The 18,648-nt window shown below is 45.9% G+C and overlaps 1 protein-coding gene across 1 annotated transcript; it reads right to left on the reverse strand.

Annotated features, from left to right (window-relative positions):
- Window positions 1–271: 271 nt before the first annotated feature.
- On the reverse strand, window positions 272–18,262 carry DCT (dopachrome tautomerase). The gene is made up of 8 exons (XM_033147881.1): window positions 17,673–18,262; window positions 9,538–9,837; window positions 8,542–8,642; window positions 6,822–6,988; window positions 5,677–5,856; window positions 5,460–5,595; window positions 2,126–2,327; window positions 272–467 (listed from the first exon to the last, which is right to left on the reverse strand). The coding sequence occupies exons 1-8, from the start codon at window positions 17,968–17,970 to the stop codon at window positions 286–288; spliced, it is 1,566 nt and encodes a 521-aa protein (XP_033003772.1). The 5' UTR covers window positions 17,971–18,262; the 3' UTR covers window positions 272–285.
- Between the last annotated feature and the right edge of the window lie 386 nt (window positions 18,263–18,648).

Raw genomic sequence — 18,648 nt, forward strand, 5'->3', positions numbered from 1 at the left:
CTGCACATGTGAGCACCCCACTTTAAATCCTGTGAGAGCCGATGAGGTGGAGTCCATGGAACAGGAATCAAGATCTGCATCTGTCCTTTCGAAGGGTGTTGACGTGCGAGATGACAACCTCAAATCAGAAAGGAATGGAGGCTTAGTTGAGCTGGTTTTAAAAGTATACAAGTTGTCCGGGCGTTGTTCTCTGTCAAGATGCTAAAGCAACAAATGGTATGTGTTGACCAACTGACTTCTCAAGGGCGGTCGACTGCAAAACACTTCCCACCCACCCCACCCCCCTTAGGCTTCGTCGCTGTATTTCTTCACATTAAACCTTGCATTCATTAGCGGCTCAAACCCTTTCCGGTGTCTCCGGTGCTGGAAGAGGACAAGCAGAAGGACCAGAACAAGTAAAGCAATCAGAGCTCCTCCAATTGTAGATCCAACCATGAGAGCCCAAGTGCGGGCTTCTTCAGCCGATTCTGTGAAGGCAGAAGAGCAAAGCCGATTATGGTCTACCAAAGACGAACAGGTCAAATCCGTAATGATAAGAAGAAGAAGAAGAGTTTGGATTTGATATCCCGCTTTTCACTACCCGAAGGAGTCTCAAAGCGGCTAACATTCTCCTTTCCCTTCCTCCCCCACAACAAACACTCTGTGAGGTGAGTGGGGCTGAGAGACTTCAGAGAAGTGTGACTAGCCCAAGGTCACCCAGCAGCTGCATGTGGAGGAGCGGAGACGCGAACCCGGTTCCCCAGATTACGAGTCTACCACTCTTAACCACTACACCACACTGGCTCTCCTGGGTGGGAGACTTTGGGTATAATATACAGCTCACAGCTTGGGAGATGTTATGGAATTGGGATTTATAGTTCACGGCATGTTATATGTCATGCCTGTGCGACACACACTGGGCCCCCTCAGTACTGAGAGGACCCACCCCCTTTTCAACAAAGACTGAAAGGACCAGAGATACGTCAGCCCTTAAAGTTGGCATGTCTGCTGCAAAGAGTTGTGTGGTGCTGAAAGTGACACTGAGTGTCTGAAGCTGTTGGTCCGAGGGTCTTCTAGTGGTTCCCTCATTGTGAGAGGTGAGGTTACAGGGAACTAGGCAGAGGGCATTTTGGGTAGTTGCGTCCGCCTTGTGGAACACCCTCCACCAGCAGATGTCAAACAGATAAACAGCTATGTGATTTTGGGGACTTGAAGTTCACGGCATGTTATGCACTGAAAGAAAATTATATGAAAATGATGTACCGGTGGTATTTAACTCCTAGTAAATTAGCAAAAATGTATAAAATGTGCTCAAATGTATGCTGGAAATGTAAGGGAAAAGAAGGCACCTTTTATCATATGTGGTGGAATTGTAAGGTAGTAAAAGGATTTTGGGAAATGATATATAATGAGTTGAAAAAAGTGTTTAAAATAACCTTTGTTTAAAAGCCTGAAGGATTATGCTGAAATGGCTAAAATGACCGGACGAGTCAGAAATCAGGAAGACCAAAATTTTAATAAGGAATGAGGAAGATTTATAAATACCATTGTAAACAGTTAAAATTGTTAGTGGGATTGGAATATCACTTGTAGTTTAAGGTTAAATTCTGCACATAATGGAAAAGGTAAAGGATTTGGATTATCATAAAAGATGAGGGAGGAAAGGATTGATAATAGGACCTATATAGGGTAGGATGGAAGTCCAGGAGATTCCTTGGAATCTTGTTTTTATGATTTATGTCTGATATATCCCTGTAAATGTTTAATTTGAAAAACCAAATAAATAAATTTTGTAAAAAGAACAAAGAACAAAGCCAGTTACAACATTGTGGTAAAGCAGGGGTGGGTAGCCTAAATTAACCAGAGGGCCACATTCCTTTCTGGGGGCCACATCCACACTCTAACCATTACACTAAATCCCTGGACAACTGCCATAATTGACAATGCTTCCGTTGTTTTTAATAGCCATGCTATTAAACCAGTGGGATTGTAAGCCAAAACAACCAGGGGCACCAGTTTGGCAAAGGCTACCATACCACATTGCGCCCTTAGCCCAGAGTGGTACCACACACGTGGTACATGCTGCATTGCTGAGCTCTTGCAAGCTAAACCTGCACTATATAACTCGCAAAACTATCTGTGTTACCAGGCAAGTCAATGGCATAGCTGTAGCCAAGTTGTTCTGCAGGTAGAAACAGTTCTTCGTTGGCCGCAGGAGGGAAGAAAGGCACCATGTTGAACTTCCGATTGTGGCCGATAGGAGCCAGTTCTTCGGGCCACGCACTGCCAGACGGGTGAAATCGTTTCATCCATTCATCAAAAATAGCATCCGTAAAGGAATGGAGGACCTGGGAAGTCAATTCACACATGATCGTAAGCTCACAGGGATATGCCCATGCCAATATGATGAAAACAAACAATTTGACCATGTTCATTTTATTCCCTATGCTGTTTATCATCTATAGGAAACTACTGGGTTTTGGAGCACAGTGCTACCTCAGTTTAAGAACAGCCCTGTTTACGAACTATTCAGTTTACGAACTCGGCAAAACCGGAAGTTGTGTCCCGGTTTGCGAACTTTACCTTGGTCTAAGAACAGAAGCCGAACGGTGGAAGGGCACTGCGAAGACTGTGCGTTTGTTCAGCGTGCACTGATCTACACACAGAAAACAAATTCATGCACAGGCGTCTTCCAAAAACCCATCCAAAACCCAAAACCCAAAAGTCCCATGGCGATCGGCAAATGGTAGCGGGGGCAGGGTCATGAAATCTGGAAGCCCCTAGACATGAACCGGCACATGGGTGGTGGGTACAGATTTAGTTGTTCTGACTCCAGGAACAAGGCAGTTGAGCATCTGTATCCATGACTAAGCAGCCCTTTTTAGGATCCACTCTGCTCACCCCAAAAAGGGAAAGGAGCTAGAAAAGGTGCCCTAAACATAGTCCGCCACCCTTTTTCCATGACTGGATTAGCAATACCCCCACTGCGGAAGGACATGCGGATCCAGAACTGGCTTCCACAGTCACTTACGGACTCACTGTTAAAACCATGTTTATGGGAGACAATCTTACTCGGCTATACGAGTGATTGCGGAAGAAAGAAAGAAAGAAAGAAAGAAAGAAAGAAAGAAAGAAAGAAAGAAAGAAAGAAAGAATCAGGGAGAGCTTGTCTGGACAGCCCAGGACCTCCATACACACTGCCCAAGCTTGCACACAGTGGAAGGTTACTTCGGTGCTGCTAGCACAGTGATTTGGGGGGTGCACTCCATATTCTCTCAAGACAGATGGAAGCCAGCAACAATATTTAAGAATTTCAAGGTTGGATTTAATAATATATCAATATTCCTACGTCTAGATTCTCTAATAGGCTGATCCTGGGATGTGGGTTTTCATTTTCTCTCCGTTTTTTATCAGTTTTATTTATTACATTTAGATCCCTGTGGAGTTCAGGAGACTTTACATGGGGTTCTGTGAGATCTATCAAGGCATCACCTCTACTGAGACCAGCATCTTGTGCCTTCAGGTCCTTCTCTGGGCCGCAGAGAATGAAAATCCACCTCCTTCTTTGGGTATCAACCATTCTTTAAAAACCTGCCTTGAAGGAACGCAGCTGTGGCTTCTTTCCTTAGGCATCATTACAGAATTCTACTGCAGTGAATCAGAGTTCTTACATTTCCTACAAGTTTTTTTCCATGTAGTTCTTCTATTTGCATTACTAAAGCTGCAGGGCTCGAGCTTTAGTTGAGCCACCAGATGGAGCTCACATACTCCGTTATGCCCCCAGAACAACGATGGATAATCTTGTGAATTAATAGAGGCACTTCCACGCATATGAAATATTCCGTCTTCCCTGCTTTTTTTCCCTGTCTGCCCACATAGGGGTTCTGTAAGGTGCATGAATAGGACACTGTTGTCCTCACTTTATCAAAACAAAACTATTAATGAACAAGATTTTGATTTGTCTCTTTTTTAACAACAACAACAACAACAACAACAAATTATTTATACCCCACCCATCTGGCTGGGTTTCCCCAGCCACTCTGGGCAGCTCCCAACAGAATATTAAAAACACGATAAAACATCAAACATTAAGAACTTCCCCAATCAGGGCTGCCTTCAGATGTCTTCTAAAAGTCAGATAGTTGTTTATTTCTTTGACATCTGATGGGAGGGTGTTCCACAGCCTCCTCCCTTCTGTGCCTAAATGATCTGATCAGAGAGTTGCTTTTACCTCCACAATTCATTCCATTATTTTGAAACGCAGGCCAGATTTCGAAAGTGGACTAAAGTCTGTTTATACGGCGTCAGCTCACCGATTCACCAACCTGAGTACTTTTGACATATGTTGGTTAAATCTGAAGAGGCAACGCTTTAACCCAGTGGTTCTCAACTGGTGGTTCACAGACTCCAGGGGATCTGTGTAACCCACCCTGGGGTTCCATGGCACATTCTCCATCATGGGTCTGGGAGATCCTGTTTTGGGGGGCCATGCTCTCATGCAAGAGCACAGCACCTGAAAACGTGTGCGATCGTGGCTGGACATGTGTCTTGCTCAAGGTCGCAGCTCCAAAAACTGCATATGTCTGACACTAGCGAAAATTGAAAAACGTTAATATTGGGTGGATAGCATTAGCAGGTACACCAAATAATCAAGAGAAGACATGACTTCTGTTCTCATTCGTAGAAGTGGTCCTCCTGGGAAATGTTCCCCAATAGGTAAAGGTAAAGGACCCCTGAACAGTTAAGTCCAGTCAAAGGCAACTATGGGGTTGCGGCGTTCATCCCACTTCAAGCCGAGGGAGCCGGCGTTTGTCCACAGATGGCTTTCCGGGTCATGTGGCCAGCATGACTAAACCACTTCTGGCGCAACGGAACACCATGACGGAAACCAGAGCACACAGAAATGTTGTTTACCTTCCCGCCGCAGCGGTACCTATTGCACTGGCGTGCTTTCGAACTGCTAGGTTGGCAGGAGCTGGGACAGAGCAATGGGAGCTCACCCCGTCGTTGGGATTTGAACTGCCGACCTTCCGATCGGCAAGCCCAAGAGCAGGGGTCAGCAACCTTTTGCAGCCGTGGGCCGGTCCACCCCCCCCCCTCAGACCATGTGGTGGGCCGGACTATATTTTGAAGGGGGGGGAAATGCACAAATTCCTATACCCCACAAATAACCCAGAGATGCGTATTAAATAAAAGCACACATTCTACTCATGTAAAAAAAACCAGGCAGGCCCCACAAATAACCCAGAGGTGCATTTTAAATAAAAGGACACATTCTACTCATGTAAAAACATGCTGATTCCCTGACTGTCCACGGGCCGGATTGAGAAAGCAATTGGGCCGCATCCAGCCCCCGGGCCTTAGGTTTCCTACCCCTGCCCAAGAAGCTCAGTGGTTTAGACCACAGTGCCACCCATGCCCCAACAGGCATATTTGGTTACAAGGACTTCCAAGGGACCCAAAATGAGATAAGGACATACCACAAAGACAGGATCGTTCACTGCAGAATGAGGGAAAGCACTCGTTCCGTTCAAGACCGAGTGGACCAAGTTATGGAGGCTCACAGCTGATGGGACCAGGGTTCCGTCGGGTTCGTCGAAGCCTTCCAAAGTATTCCTGGGTCAAGCAAGGCAGAGCATTACCATCTCACAAGCTCCGTTGTTCAGCAAAGCAAACGATGCAAACCAAAGAACTAACCTGAAGCTAAAACTAGAATTCCGGAAGAAAGGCGGCTTGTCAAAGTCTTGCAGAGAGAGGCAATTCTGGACATCTTCCATGGTCGGCAGCCGGTCCCCGGCTTTGCTGAATGGGTTCCTCTGCAGGAGTCCTTCATCGGTCCCATTACAAAGTGTAACCAGGCGGTTATAATCATCCAAACTTAGGTTTAAAAATAGAGAGACATGAAGCAGTCAGACTTGATTTTGTGCTGAGCTTCCTTGTTATTGATTTTACGCAGGGAGGAAGATGGTGCCGAAAGCGTTAATTGGTTTTAACTGGAGGATTAATTAGCCGGTGCTTAGTTAATCTTCCAGTTGGGGAAAATGTTGATCACCCATACATGAAGTGTTTGCACACCAGGGAGCATAGGAGCTACAAAGTGTTGGATCTTTGTGTTGGAAGTACAAACATATCCCACCCCCGCCCCCACCCCAGTGGAGATAATGGTCAGGCAGATTCAGGGCTGGGGGAGTTAGAGAGGTACCAACTGAGGAATCCCTCTTGGAGCCATGTGCAAGGAAGGTGAAATAAATGTTGCTCAACAAATTAAAAATAGACTTTTCTTCAAATAGTTGGCTGTATTCAGACACCTGTGCATAAGCTGCTCCCCCCCCCCCATGTTTGCTGAGAGGAAATCAGAAGCTTTCACTTCCATTTTTGACAAACTAAGGTTTGTTGTTATGTCTGAACCCAAACAAACTGTGGGTAGTCTTATCTACACTTTAGGAAAACAAGTCAACTTCAAACTTTGGCTTGTGGTCCTGGTTTGTTTTGCTAAACCATAGTGAAGATTAACCAGGAAGGAAGAGGGAGAACATGAGCCCGAGGCTCTGTGTGTAACACCAAACCATAGTTTAGCATTACATCTGAACCAAGTCTTGGTGGCAGCTGTTACTTATTAAACCAAAAATTATCTTACGCTTCCTCAAGAAATTTTAAAATGTCACCTTTATTGAGGTTTTGATGCAGCTTGTCTTTAAATGCAATGAATGAATTTATTCATCAATGAAAAGGCAGGTAATTCTTGAATTTATTGACAGCTCAAAAAAAAAATCAAAGGAGGAGTTAAAAGCCTGGATGCATAGGTATCCCCAATATCTCAGTTCTAAACAAAATTGTGTTACCTGTTGCATACTATCTGCCACTGTGAAAACCTTGAATTCCGACTTATTAGGTTTGGGTTGTCTGGACTCTGCGCTCCCAAAAGCTGATCAGTACACACATCACATTCATTTCTGCCTGTAGCAAAATTCCAATAAGGCAATGCAAAGGAATCGTTCCCGATCATCCGCTAAACACAAGAGGGGGGAGATGGAGGGGGTGGGGATGAAACCACTTTGGATTAGTTCTTTGCATGAAACATTTGTTAAAATTATTTCCACATCTCAACAAACCCAATATAACCTCTTTGCAACACTTGCCCAAACCGTCTCTTTCCAGGCCATCCCAGTCCTTACAAAAACATGGATATCTCTTCAGGTAGATGTGCTATATTTGCCTGAAATCAGAGCACAAAGCTTCTCCACACACACACACACACACACACACACACGTGCCTTGTGTTGCATACAAAACAAATCTATGATTCTATTGGAAGGGACCCTGAGGATCATCGAGTCCAAGCCTTTGCAATGCAGGAATATGCAGCTGTCCCATTTGGGGATTGAACCTGCGACCTTGGTGTTATCAGCACCATGCTCTAACCAACTGAGCTATCCAATGGATTGCCTTTGCATCAAAATGAAAAGGGAGGAACAATGTAATGATAGCAGACAACAGACAGCAAGATATAGTTTTAGCAAAAGATGAACAGCAGTAGAATGGAAACAGTGTTGCATGCAAAAAATACAGGGGGGGAGAGAAGGAATGCTCAGTCCTCGGATTGTGGGCGCCCTTTGTGGGACCACGTGCAGCACCCCCGAGCCTCGTGGGACGTACCAGCTCACCAAGCTGGCCTGCCTCCCTGATGCCACAGCCATTGGGGGTTCCCGCCAAACTTCGGTTCAAATAATGCAGTGGAGGCGGGGCCAGCCGAGTGGACCGTGAGTGAGCAGGCTTCACTCTGGTCCGCTTGTGCTGTTTATTAGGGGGCGGAGCCGAAAGCAAAGCATGCAGTGGTCTCTCGGGGGGTCGAGGGGTCACTGCCTGGGCATGCAAAATAATCATTCTTACATGCCTAATTAGAATGGGATGGCATTGGATATATTATTGTCTGTGTAGTTTATCCCGGCCTCAACTGATCCCTCTATCAGTCAATGCAGCAATGGGACGCAGGTGGCGCTGTGGTCTAAACCACTGAGCTTCTTGGGTTTGCCGATCAGAAGGTCGGTGGTTCGAATCCCCGTGACGGGGTGAGCTCCCGTTGCTCTGTCCCAGCTCCTGCCAACCTAGCAGTTCGAAAGCACACCAGTGCAAGTAGATAAATAGGTACCGCTGCGGCGGGAAGGTAAACGGCATTGCCACCCACTCTGGCTTCCATCACGGTGTCCCATTGTGGTGGAAGTGGTTTAGTCATGCTGGCCACATGCCCCGGAAAGCTGTCTGTGCTAAACGCCAGCTCCCTCGGCGAAATGAACGCCACAACCCCATAGTCGCCTTTGACTGGACTTAACTGTCCAGGGGTCCTTTACCTTTACCAATGCAGCAGATGGGGAAGCTCCAAATCCTTTGTCACATCATTCTCTTTCCCCAGGACCATCTTTACACATTTCCCATTCTGTGCCAGAATGCTAAACCTTAAGGAGGCTCATTATGCTGAGAATTCCTCCGTCTCAGGAATGGGGGGGGGGGAGGACTTAGGAGCTGCTCCATTTGCATCATACACCAGTCGGTGTTTCCACTAACCTGCAGATCTCTTTCCAGCAGCAGCAGGTGATACCTGTGCCAAGTTACAAAGGCAGGTCCTTGGTGGGAGAAGTCTATTGCTGTGAAGGGGCGGCCTGGTCCTGTGGGTTAGAATGGAATCACGCTTAGAAAGTGGACGTTTTCTCTATCACGTTGGATAGAAATCCATTTTTTAAAACATTGCTACAATGCCTTGACAGTCGAGAGAAAGCTGTGCCTTTTGCCATCCTGGCTTATAAATTATGGCACATTCTTGTTTCTAAAATTCTAGATTTCTACCCATTTAGCTGACTGCCATATGCCCAAGATTCAGATTAGGCCAGGTAGGCTCAGATGAAATGTCATCTGCCAGCACCATTCTTTCTTCTTATCCTATGGTGAAAACCCTGTATGCTCTGCCTGGAAAGTCAGAATGCAAAACTATTTCCATTTTTGGCTATCAGAACAGTGATCGTATATGGCTCCAAACTTTATGTTTCAGACAAAGGAATGTAATGCTAGAATAGTTCCACATCTATTTCTGATTTATTTGTGTGTTTTTTAACAGTTTTCTTGTGTGTTTTTAAAGAAACATGCCCCCCCCCAAAAAAACCACCCCAAACAGTGTAAAATAAATGTACCGGTAATACAAATTCAAACCTCAGTACTGTACAAACCATACTGCCTTTCTACTAACTAGACTATTCCAAAGATTACAGGAATCCTAAGAAGCTTCAAGGAGCATTCCGAAGTTCCTAAGTTGGGAGAATGGGGAAAAAATCCTCTTCCCCAGAAGAGGGGAAATTCTCAGACAAATCTGATCCACTGTGTTGGAAATGTTTCATTTCCTGTGTTAACTACAGTGTGTTTTTTCCAAAGTGGTTTTTTTATAATAAAACAACAACAACAACAACAACAACAACAACAACAACAACAACAACAACACTCTGTTGACATTCCTTTTGGTGTGTGTTTCAGCTTTTTCTATCTTATCCATTGCTCATGGAAATCACCAACCTAAAAGTGTGTCTCTGACTGAGTAATAATGAAGCCACACATAGTAATTGTAAATGCTGCAATTTACAACTTGCGGATCATTTCCACTGGGACCAAGCAGACTCAGCCAATGCTGGGTAGCAATCACATAGTCGGGGTGGACGGTGGTCTTTGCACGGTTGAGGGCATCCAAGAATTGCTCTCGCTCTTCCTCCGTCAAAGCGTGGATATTCTTCCGGACAACCAGAGGCTTCCTGACGTCACAGTTGGGCCCTGACCAACCAAATTTGCAGTCCCCACAATTGTAGCCGGCAAAATTCCCTGTATTGAAAGACAGCACCAGTCATACCTCAGCGTACAGAAGCAGAAGATGTTGCCCAAACCTCTGTGATGAGGAGGAGTTAAAAGGCTGAATAAACGCTAAACATTCAAAGCTGTCAGGGACTGTGCTGAGGAGGGCTGCACTGAGGAGGAATGCTGGCAGCCTCCCCCTCCTCCTGCTCCTGCTCTGGATCCTGAATCTTCCCAGGAGCAGGAAGACAGTATAGATTTGGAACAGTGGTTTGCAGAGGGACATAGTCCAGAAGGCAGATGCTGGGAAATACTGAATGGGGAACAGCTAGGAGAAGAAACACTGGAAGAGAGAGGGTTAACAGATTCACAGTCTCTGGACAGCATTCACACACACACCCTTCTCCAAAGTCAAGGAGAGCTCAGAAAGTGGCAGAACAGAAAGCACAGAGGGTACAAGCTCAGATTACAAGACGTAGGAGTGACGTAGATTAATAGGGATGGAAAGGGGTGGGTTCCTTAACTGGGAGCACCGCCATTTCTAGGAGAGGTGTTCTTTGTTCTGTCGCTGTGATTATTAAACTTTCTAACTGGTAAGAAGACTCCTTTTCCTTTGTTCTGCTTATCTACTGCCATGGAGGAGGAAGCCGATTCCCTGAAGCCTGACAAAAGCACACACAAACATGCACATCAAGAATCCTGAGAACTATAGTTTGTTAAGGACGCTGGGAATTGTAACTCAGAGAGGGGTAAACTACATTTTCCATGATTCTTTGTGATTCCTTAAATGTATGTTGTGTATGCAGCCAAAATGACTACTTCATGCTCTCCAACATCTCAGGAGAGCTGTTTCCATAAAGTCACCTCCATGTATACGCTAAAGGCATTGTGAACAAATGAGACCATGACTGCTACCTTGGTCAAATTTGCCAGCCATCCTCCCTGAAGTCTCCAGAGTTGGTGTGACATTTGGAAAGAGCAGACTAAACCTGATGTACAGGCTCACCATGCAGTGGCGGAGCTTCATGCTCCGGCACCGGGGGGGGGGGCGGAGAGCAGGCAGGGGCGGGGCTGGCACGTGTCCCAGGGGTGGGGCGTGCCATCTGCAGGGGTGGGGCGCCCAGCGCAGGGGGGGCAGCTGTAATGACACCCAAACGGGATCGCGCTGCCGGGGGCAGTGCGCTCCCCCCCCCACTCCTCTTCCTTCACCAGTGTCACCATACAGTAGGTAACATGGAGCCAGTTATGAGAACAGATTTAAAAATATATATTTATTTTTTGGAAGAATTTTAAATTGTACTTAAAAGATCATTGTATGATTGAAAGTTAGATATAACTTGAGGATAGGATAGGTTGTAGAATAGAAGATAGATGAATAGGTTGGAAGATGATAAGGATAAGATAAGATATAAGTTTAATTGAGTAGATAATGATATAATATATGTTAAGAGGTTTGAGATATTAATGAATTTTGTTGTTAGAAAATAAATAGAACTATAGGTAATTGTGGAAGTTACAAAAAAGGTATTTACAAGGGACGCAGGAGGAGTAGACAGGAGGAAGTCCCACCATGATGTGAGGAAGAATAATTATTTTTAATGTCTATGTGTTTTTGTGTTTGTTGTTATTGTAGTTATGTTTTTTCTTTATGTATGTTTTCAGTTAAATTTTTCATAAATATTATATGTGTGTGTGTGTGTGTGTGTGTGTGTGTGTATATATATATATATATATATATATATATATATATATATATATATATATATATATATATATATATTTAAACAGTACTATTCCCCTTCCCTAGTTCTGAGATCTGGAGAGATCCCTGCCCCCTGGGATATAGCTTCAGCAGAGTACAGAGTACAGGGTCATTCTTGGCCTCAATTCAGATCAAAGCTGGTTTGGGGGGGGGGGACAGACACCAAAATGCAGTACTTGACAAGAAATGACAGTATAGATACTGATTAGACTGTTGCCCTGTGAACACCACTTCCTAAAATGGTACAGGGATCACATGGGATGCAGAGAAAAGGGGAATGTGTGGACAGCACTGACAGCAAGGATTTGCTGACTTGTCTCAACATACGAGGAAAATCTATCACATTCATAAAAGATGAAGTATGGAAGAAGCCATCTAAGAGCCATAATGGCTGGTAATTGCTTGCAATTACATTCATGACCTCTGCCCTAAATCAGTCGGCGCATTCAAACAATAATCCCTTACAAGGAGTATTAGCAGAAGAAAACTGGAATAGGTCAGACTTTCATATTCAATTATTTCTGATTTATAATACCCTAGCTACAAGGAAGAGCAATGTCCACAGAACGAAGTATTGCTCTAAAAACAGTAGCTCAATAAGGCTACTGATCCACCGCCCCGTTGGTAGGTCATTAACAGAGGCAGTTTTAGAGAAGTGCAAACACTGTCGTTGCATCGCAGGGGGCGCCAAAATGAAGCTGCAAAAACAGAGTGTGAGAGGTGGGGGTGCTCAATTTTAGCATCGGGAAAGGCGCCACTGAAATTTGCAAGCCCAAAGTTTGCCACTGTCATTAACTGCAACCACTGAACCTCTTGGGCTTGCCAATCAGAAGGTCGGCAGTTCAAATCCCCACAACGGGGTGAGCTCCCGTTGCTCCGTCCCAGCTCCTGCCAACCTAGCAGTTCGAAAGCACACCAGTGCAAGTAGATAGATAGGTACCACTCCGGTGGGAAGGTAAACAGCCTTTCTGTGCACTCTGGTGTCCATCATGGTGTTCCATTGCGCCAGAAGTGGTTTAGTCATGCTGGCCACATGAACCGGAAAGCTGTCTGCGGACAAACGCCGGCTCCCTCGGCCCGAAAGCGAAATGAGCGCCGCACTCCATAGTCACCTTTGACTGGACTTAACCGTCCAGAGGTCCTTTACCTTCTACCCTCCAACATTTCTCCAATGAAAATAGGGACATCCTATTCCATACTCTCCAACGTTTCTCTGATGAAACTAGGGATGTCCTAAGGCGGGGGTCAGCAACCTGCGGCTCCGGAGCCGCATGCGGCTCTTTTACACGGCTGCAGATACGCCCGCTCACTTCTCCAGCTGGCCAGCGGAAGCGACTGCCCTCCAGCTGGCCGGCGGCCCGCCCTCCAGAGGCTGAGGGCGCTGCTCAGGGGCGTACCCAGGATCACCTGGCCTTGAACAGCGGGGCTCGGAGGCGGTGGGGACGTAGTAGAGGTGGCGCAGCTCAGCTGAGGGCTCTGGCGGGGAGCGCACCTGAGGCGCGTGCGCTCCTTCGGGAAGAGATGGAGCTGGGCGAGCGGGAGGGGGAACTTTGAAGACCCTGCCTCCACCTCCGAAGCAGGCGTCCATGGGAGAGGCCGCCCCCCCAAGCCTGCCTGGCGGGACCAACCCTGCCCAGCTCCGGGAGTCTTCATAGCGTGGGAGGCGGCCTTGGGGCGGACAGGGGAGCTCCGGGGTCGGCAGCTATGTGGGACCCCGCAGCATCCAGAGGCACCTGGGAGGCGGGATAGGATGGGGGCAGGAAGGGGGCCTTCAGACGCGTGCCCGCACGGGCACTGGAGGCCAGGACTCCTCGGCTGGGTCGTGGGACCGCGGGGGCGGGCTGGCCGCGGTTCCTCTTGGAAGGCTGCTGGCTGCTGCGTTGAGGCGACGACGAGGTAAGCAGCTGTGGGTTGGGCCAGGGGCGGCGGGTGGCAGGCGAGGGCGAGGGGGGAAGCCCTCTTTTTAAAAATGGTCGAGGAAGCGGCGCCTGTTTCCCTGCCGCTGCCTCCTTCGCTCCTGGTTCCGCTCGCAGCATCAGACCGCGCTCTCGCGGGCGCGCGTCTCTCTCCGCCCCGGAGCAAGGCCGGGACGTTTTGCAGTTTTTCCTCTGTCCTGAGTGTGTGTTAGGGGAGCCTTGACAAAGCACCTGTTGGCGTGGAAGAGAGGAGTCCTAACTTGGATCTGTGTTCATGTGCAAAATCTATCGCCATTGTCATTAAGGGGGCAGGGAACTCCCCTAAAAAGGTTTGAACACTACGAACTACTACAGCCACCTGTATGCAAGTCAGCACAAACATCACAGGCTTCTCTGGTGCAATTCTGTGCTTTATTTAGCAAGAGAGGAGGTTGGAAGAGGTGAACATAGCCTCTGGTCTGAAATATTAAGAGTAAAAGACACTAAGATTATTGTAAAAGCCAGCAGTCTTCAATTAGACATGGGACAAACATTTAACACAAGTGTGCAGTTGAGGACTCATTTTAAAAAAAACCCAACAAATCAAATATTTGTATGCTGTTGCAACCCACCTTGGATCAGGCTGTGACCTGGTAGTGGTCCCCAGGATGGATAAAAATGAATGATTTTTTATTTTTTTTTAAATGGATTTTTTTTATTTAAATCAGATTTTTTTTATTTAAATAGGATTTTTTTATTTAAATTGGATTTTTTTTTTATTTAAATAGGATTTTTAAAAATAAAATGCAGTGTTATATTTGTTTTAAATGTCGCAATGGTTTTGCGGCTCCCAGGTTTTTTTCCCCCTTCGGAAACGGGTCCAAGTGGCTCTTTTGGTCTTAAAGGTTGCAGACCCCTGTCCTAAGGGAAAGCGGGACATTCTGGGATCAAATCAGAAACCGGGACAGCTTCTGTAAATCCGGGACTGTCCTTGGAAAATAGGGACACTTGGAGGGTTCGAAAATATAGCATGCACAGCCTTGGTCTCTCAGGAAATCCAGCTAGGTTGGCAATCTGTGTAGATTGACCCACCTAACTCAAGAGAGAACATCAGTCGTGTACTGGCACCTTGCTTCGTAATCTCCCAGCCTCTACGGTCCCAGACCGGAAGCAAGCAAGCTTTAAGATTTGACAAGGTCCTAGTGGGCCACAAGTTGGGGCACAAGTTGTGCAGGCCCGATCTAAATTTGAGCGTCAGTGTGTGGGGACGAACCAGTTCCGTCAAGCAGGAATTATTTTCCCTGCTCTGGCTAGAAAACAACTGCATTCAGAAGCAGTGTTATGCCTGGTGGTATTTTTTAATTGCCTAAGCTCTGCAGGGACATTTAAGCCACACTTCTAAATAAGTGCAATGACAAGCTGCAATTGCTTCAGATGGTCCAGGCAAGCGAATGTCACCACTAACTCTTTAACTGGACCTGGGAAGGATACAGTCAAGATATTAAGTAGCGGGTGGACATAGCAGACGACACAGTGATTCTCCAAGCAGCTCTCTTTATTCTCAGTCTGGAACACAACTGAACTGAAGGCCCAGCCAGCCTGTTGATATAGCACTCAGTAACATGCAACAGTAACAAACACTCTCTAGCTACCCAATCCGCGAACGGCATTCTCAATCCTTCATTTGCATGTTGCGGACCTGAGTGAGAACTGCAGCCACGGTGGGCAGAGTGAAACTATACAGGCGAAACTCGAAAAATTAGAATATCGTGGAAAGGTTCATTTCTTTCAGTAATTCAACTTAAAAGGTGAAACTAATATATGAGATGGACTAATGACATGCAAAGCGAGATATGTCAAGCCTTTATTTGTTGTAATTGTGATGATTATTGCGTACAGCTGATGAGAACCCCAAATTAACAATCTCAACTTTGGGGTTTTCATCAGCTGTACACCATAATCATCACAATTATAACAAGCAAAGGCTTGACATATCTCGCTTCGCATTTCATGAGTCTATCTCATATATTCAACTCCAGTAGCTAATGAAAACAATTGCTTACATAAATGGACTTTTCTACGATATTCAAATTTTTCGAGTTTCACCTGTATACACAACACCCCTAGTGGCCTAGGGTGAGAACTGCAATACATAACTCAAGATTACCCCCGCAATGGAGAAAATGAAGATAGAGAGAAGAACATGTGTTGTTTGACCAGGTGCAAATGCCCTGTTTTCAGAACTGAAGTATCTAGTTGCCACCTGGCTCCAGCCTTGACGCTTACCTGCAGACCACGCCAGCTCGAGATATTGGGAGCTCATGAACAAAATACCCTCTCTAGACCGACTACAAATATGAGTGCCTTAAGAGAGCTCAGACCTAGTCGAAATAAAAGTGGGGGGATCATTTCCCCTGCCTTAAGATCCTTGAAGTAAAAATGGGGTGTAAATATAATGAATAAATTAACATAGCATTATTTCCGTGTTTCAACCTGGCAATCAAATTGACATTGAGGGACTTGATAGGTACAACCGCAGCAACTGTTACTTGCTCGTTTCTATCTTTTTCTTTTTCTCGCCTCCGGGCAAATTGGCTACCCTAATGCATCTGATGTGGAACACACAAATGCTTTCAAATGAAACCTTATCTGTCAGCTCAAAACTTTCCTTCAAGCTGCCTCATGCGCTGTTCTTACATGAGGTCTCATAACTGCGCTTTGTGTTCTGGTGGCTAAAACATTTTTGGCAAGGACGGAACAGTACTGCCTTTAGCATAACAGAGCGATATTATCAGCAAAGCAGCCACCAGAAGGTTAAACGGATGCATTAGAAAAACAAACATATACCAGAGAACACACTTTGGGAGATCTTGGAGATTTCCAAAAAGATCTCTTGTTTGTCTAATTGCTGCTACTAAACTGGCAATTAGCTCCAGATCTTCCTCCAAATTAATGCATTTCCAAAACCCAAGAGCAGGAGGTGAAGAAAATGTCGTATTCATTTTAATACTGTTTTGTTATTGTTTGGTGACTGTGGCAGATGCTGGCTGACTACTAAAACATTCCCAAATGACAGGAGGTAGCTGGAATAGAAATCTCTCCCCAGCTTCTGCAATGTGGTATCCAGAGCTTGGAGGAGATGATGGCTCTCTAGGTGAGAAGCAGGGTAAATAAAGTTGGATCCAGATGTCAGTCTGAATTTAGAGAGCGTTAGAGAGAGTTTGGGAGCTGTAAAATTGTCTGGAGGTATAAAAGCTGAGCTGAGCTTTCAGAAACGCTGTATGGGACTGGCATTCTGCTATAGGAGTTTCTGTTTGGTTCCAATATAATCTGCTCATATACTTACAATTTCAACATATATTGCAAAGGCACCATAAATCTCTAGTGGTCTCTCCCCCAAAGAAAGTTAAATTTGTAGCTCTTAGTGTCTTTCTTGTCAGGCAATTAGTAAGTTCCATGAATCAAAAGGCCTCTTTTTAATGTGGGGAAATGCCTAAAAGTGGCAAAAGCGGCAAAACTCTGCTCTCCTGCCTTTCATCATGATGTACGTCCGATTCGGGTCTGAACACATCACAAAGCTGTGCACCTGTAGCCATTTTTCTTCCTGCTTCTGTATAGCTGTTTTTGGAACGTTAAGAGGGAAAAGTAACATCGGAAACTGTCGACACGTATCACAAGTACTGGGGGTGAAAATAAGAAATATAAAACGTAGCTTTGTGTCTATTTTGCACATGCAAAGTAGATGGAACCCGACAGAATCATGGGGACTTTCTAGTGTATTTCTGAATATTCCTGGCTTTCTCCAGAGAGTAAGGAACCTCCCTCCCAGTATACCTGAAGGAGCGTCTCCGCACCCATCATTCAGCCCTCATAAACTGAGGTCCACCTCAGAGGGACTTCTGGCAATTCCCTCACTGCGAGAAGTGAGGTTACAGGGAACCAGGCAGAGGGCCTTCTCGGTAGTGGCACCCGCCCTGTGGAACGCCCTCCCATCAGATGTCAAGGAAAGAAACAACTATCTGACTTTTAGAAGACATCTGAAATCAACCCTATTTAGGGAAGTTTTTAATGTGTGATGTTTGATTGTGTTTTTAATTTTCTGTTGGGAGCCGCCCAGAGTGGGTGGGGTACAGTATAAATTATATTATTATTATTATTATTATTATTATTATTATTATTATTATTATTATTATTATTATTATTCTCACCTGTACACTGACAACTTCTGTTGAAGAATTTCAGTGGCCATCGTTCTCGGTCGTCCACATTGCGGAGAGTGTAAGGGCCGCTCCAAGGTCTGGTGTCCACTTGCACCTCCTTACAGGTGCCCCTGCCTTGCTGCGAGCCGCACACGTTGTTAGGATTAGGCCCCGAAGGAGGGCAGCATTGCTTGGACTGCAGCATCTCCGCCGTCATGCACGCTCGTGGGAATTGCGCCGTGGCCTCCGGAGGCCAAAAGGGGCTCAGGCATCCTAAGAGAGCGCAGCAAAACAGCAGGAAGGCCATATCAGTATCAGACTCCAGGACTTCTTGACTCGCTTTGTTCAACCTGCAAAGTCAGCATGGGATTGAGGGCAGGCGGTCTTATCCGCAGCCTCTGGGCTGAACAAGCAAGCCAGGTTTTATGTGACCAAATGAGGTCTCCAACCCCCCAACCCGTCACAGCCTACCGGGTTAGACTTTGGGGCGTTTGCTTAATCCTGGAGCCTAATTTTTATTGAATGTGGTAGAAACGAGGACAGTTTGGTCCTTTGTTGCTTGCCAAGAGGCCACGGCTGGGGGGTTTCTCTGTAGGGGCAGCAAACCCTAATTAGAAGGATTAGCTTTCTACCAACCCTCGTGCTTAGCACATGACATCAAGGGCAAAAAAGAGGCCTTTTGAGAGGTGGGGGATATGTGAAATACTTTGGCTCTCTGGGTCAGTGAGACAAAATGCCTTTCATTCCTTGTCTTCTCTCTCGCCTGTTCTCTTTTGCATTCTGCAACACCGCTAGCATTGGAGTTCATGCACTGTGCATGGAGACACCGGTTTCTTTGTGGCATAGATAGGTAGAATAAATGTAATGTTATGCAGAGAGAGAGAGAGAATTTAAAACAGTAATCTGCTATAAAAGCCTATCTGCTGCGCCTATCTCTGGTTTGATAATATTGTGAGTTTCTTTGTCTTGTCTTTGTTCTTTCGGA

The sequence above is a fragment of the Lacerta agilis genome, chromosome 4, assembly GCF_009819535.1.
Source record: "Lacerta agilis isolate rLacAgi1 chromosome 4, rLacAgi1.pri, whole genome shotgun sequence".
Lineage (NCBI taxonomy): Eukaryota > Metazoa > Chordata > Lepidosauria > Squamata > Lacertidae > Lacerta > Lacerta agilis.

Coding starts and splice junctions, on each gene's coding strand:
- DCT (XM_033147881.1), bottom strand. CDS start 17,970: ATGGCCTTCCTGCTGTTTTGCTGCGCTCTCTTAGGATGCCTGAGCCCC. Junction 9,838..17,672: donor CAGAAGTTGTCAGTGTACAG/GTGAGAATAATA, acceptor CTTTCAATACAG/GGAATTTTGCCGGCTACAAT. Junction 8,643..9,537: donor AGTCAGAGACACACTTTTAG/GTTGGTGATTTC, acceptor TCTAACCCACAG/GACCAGGCCGCCCCTTCACA.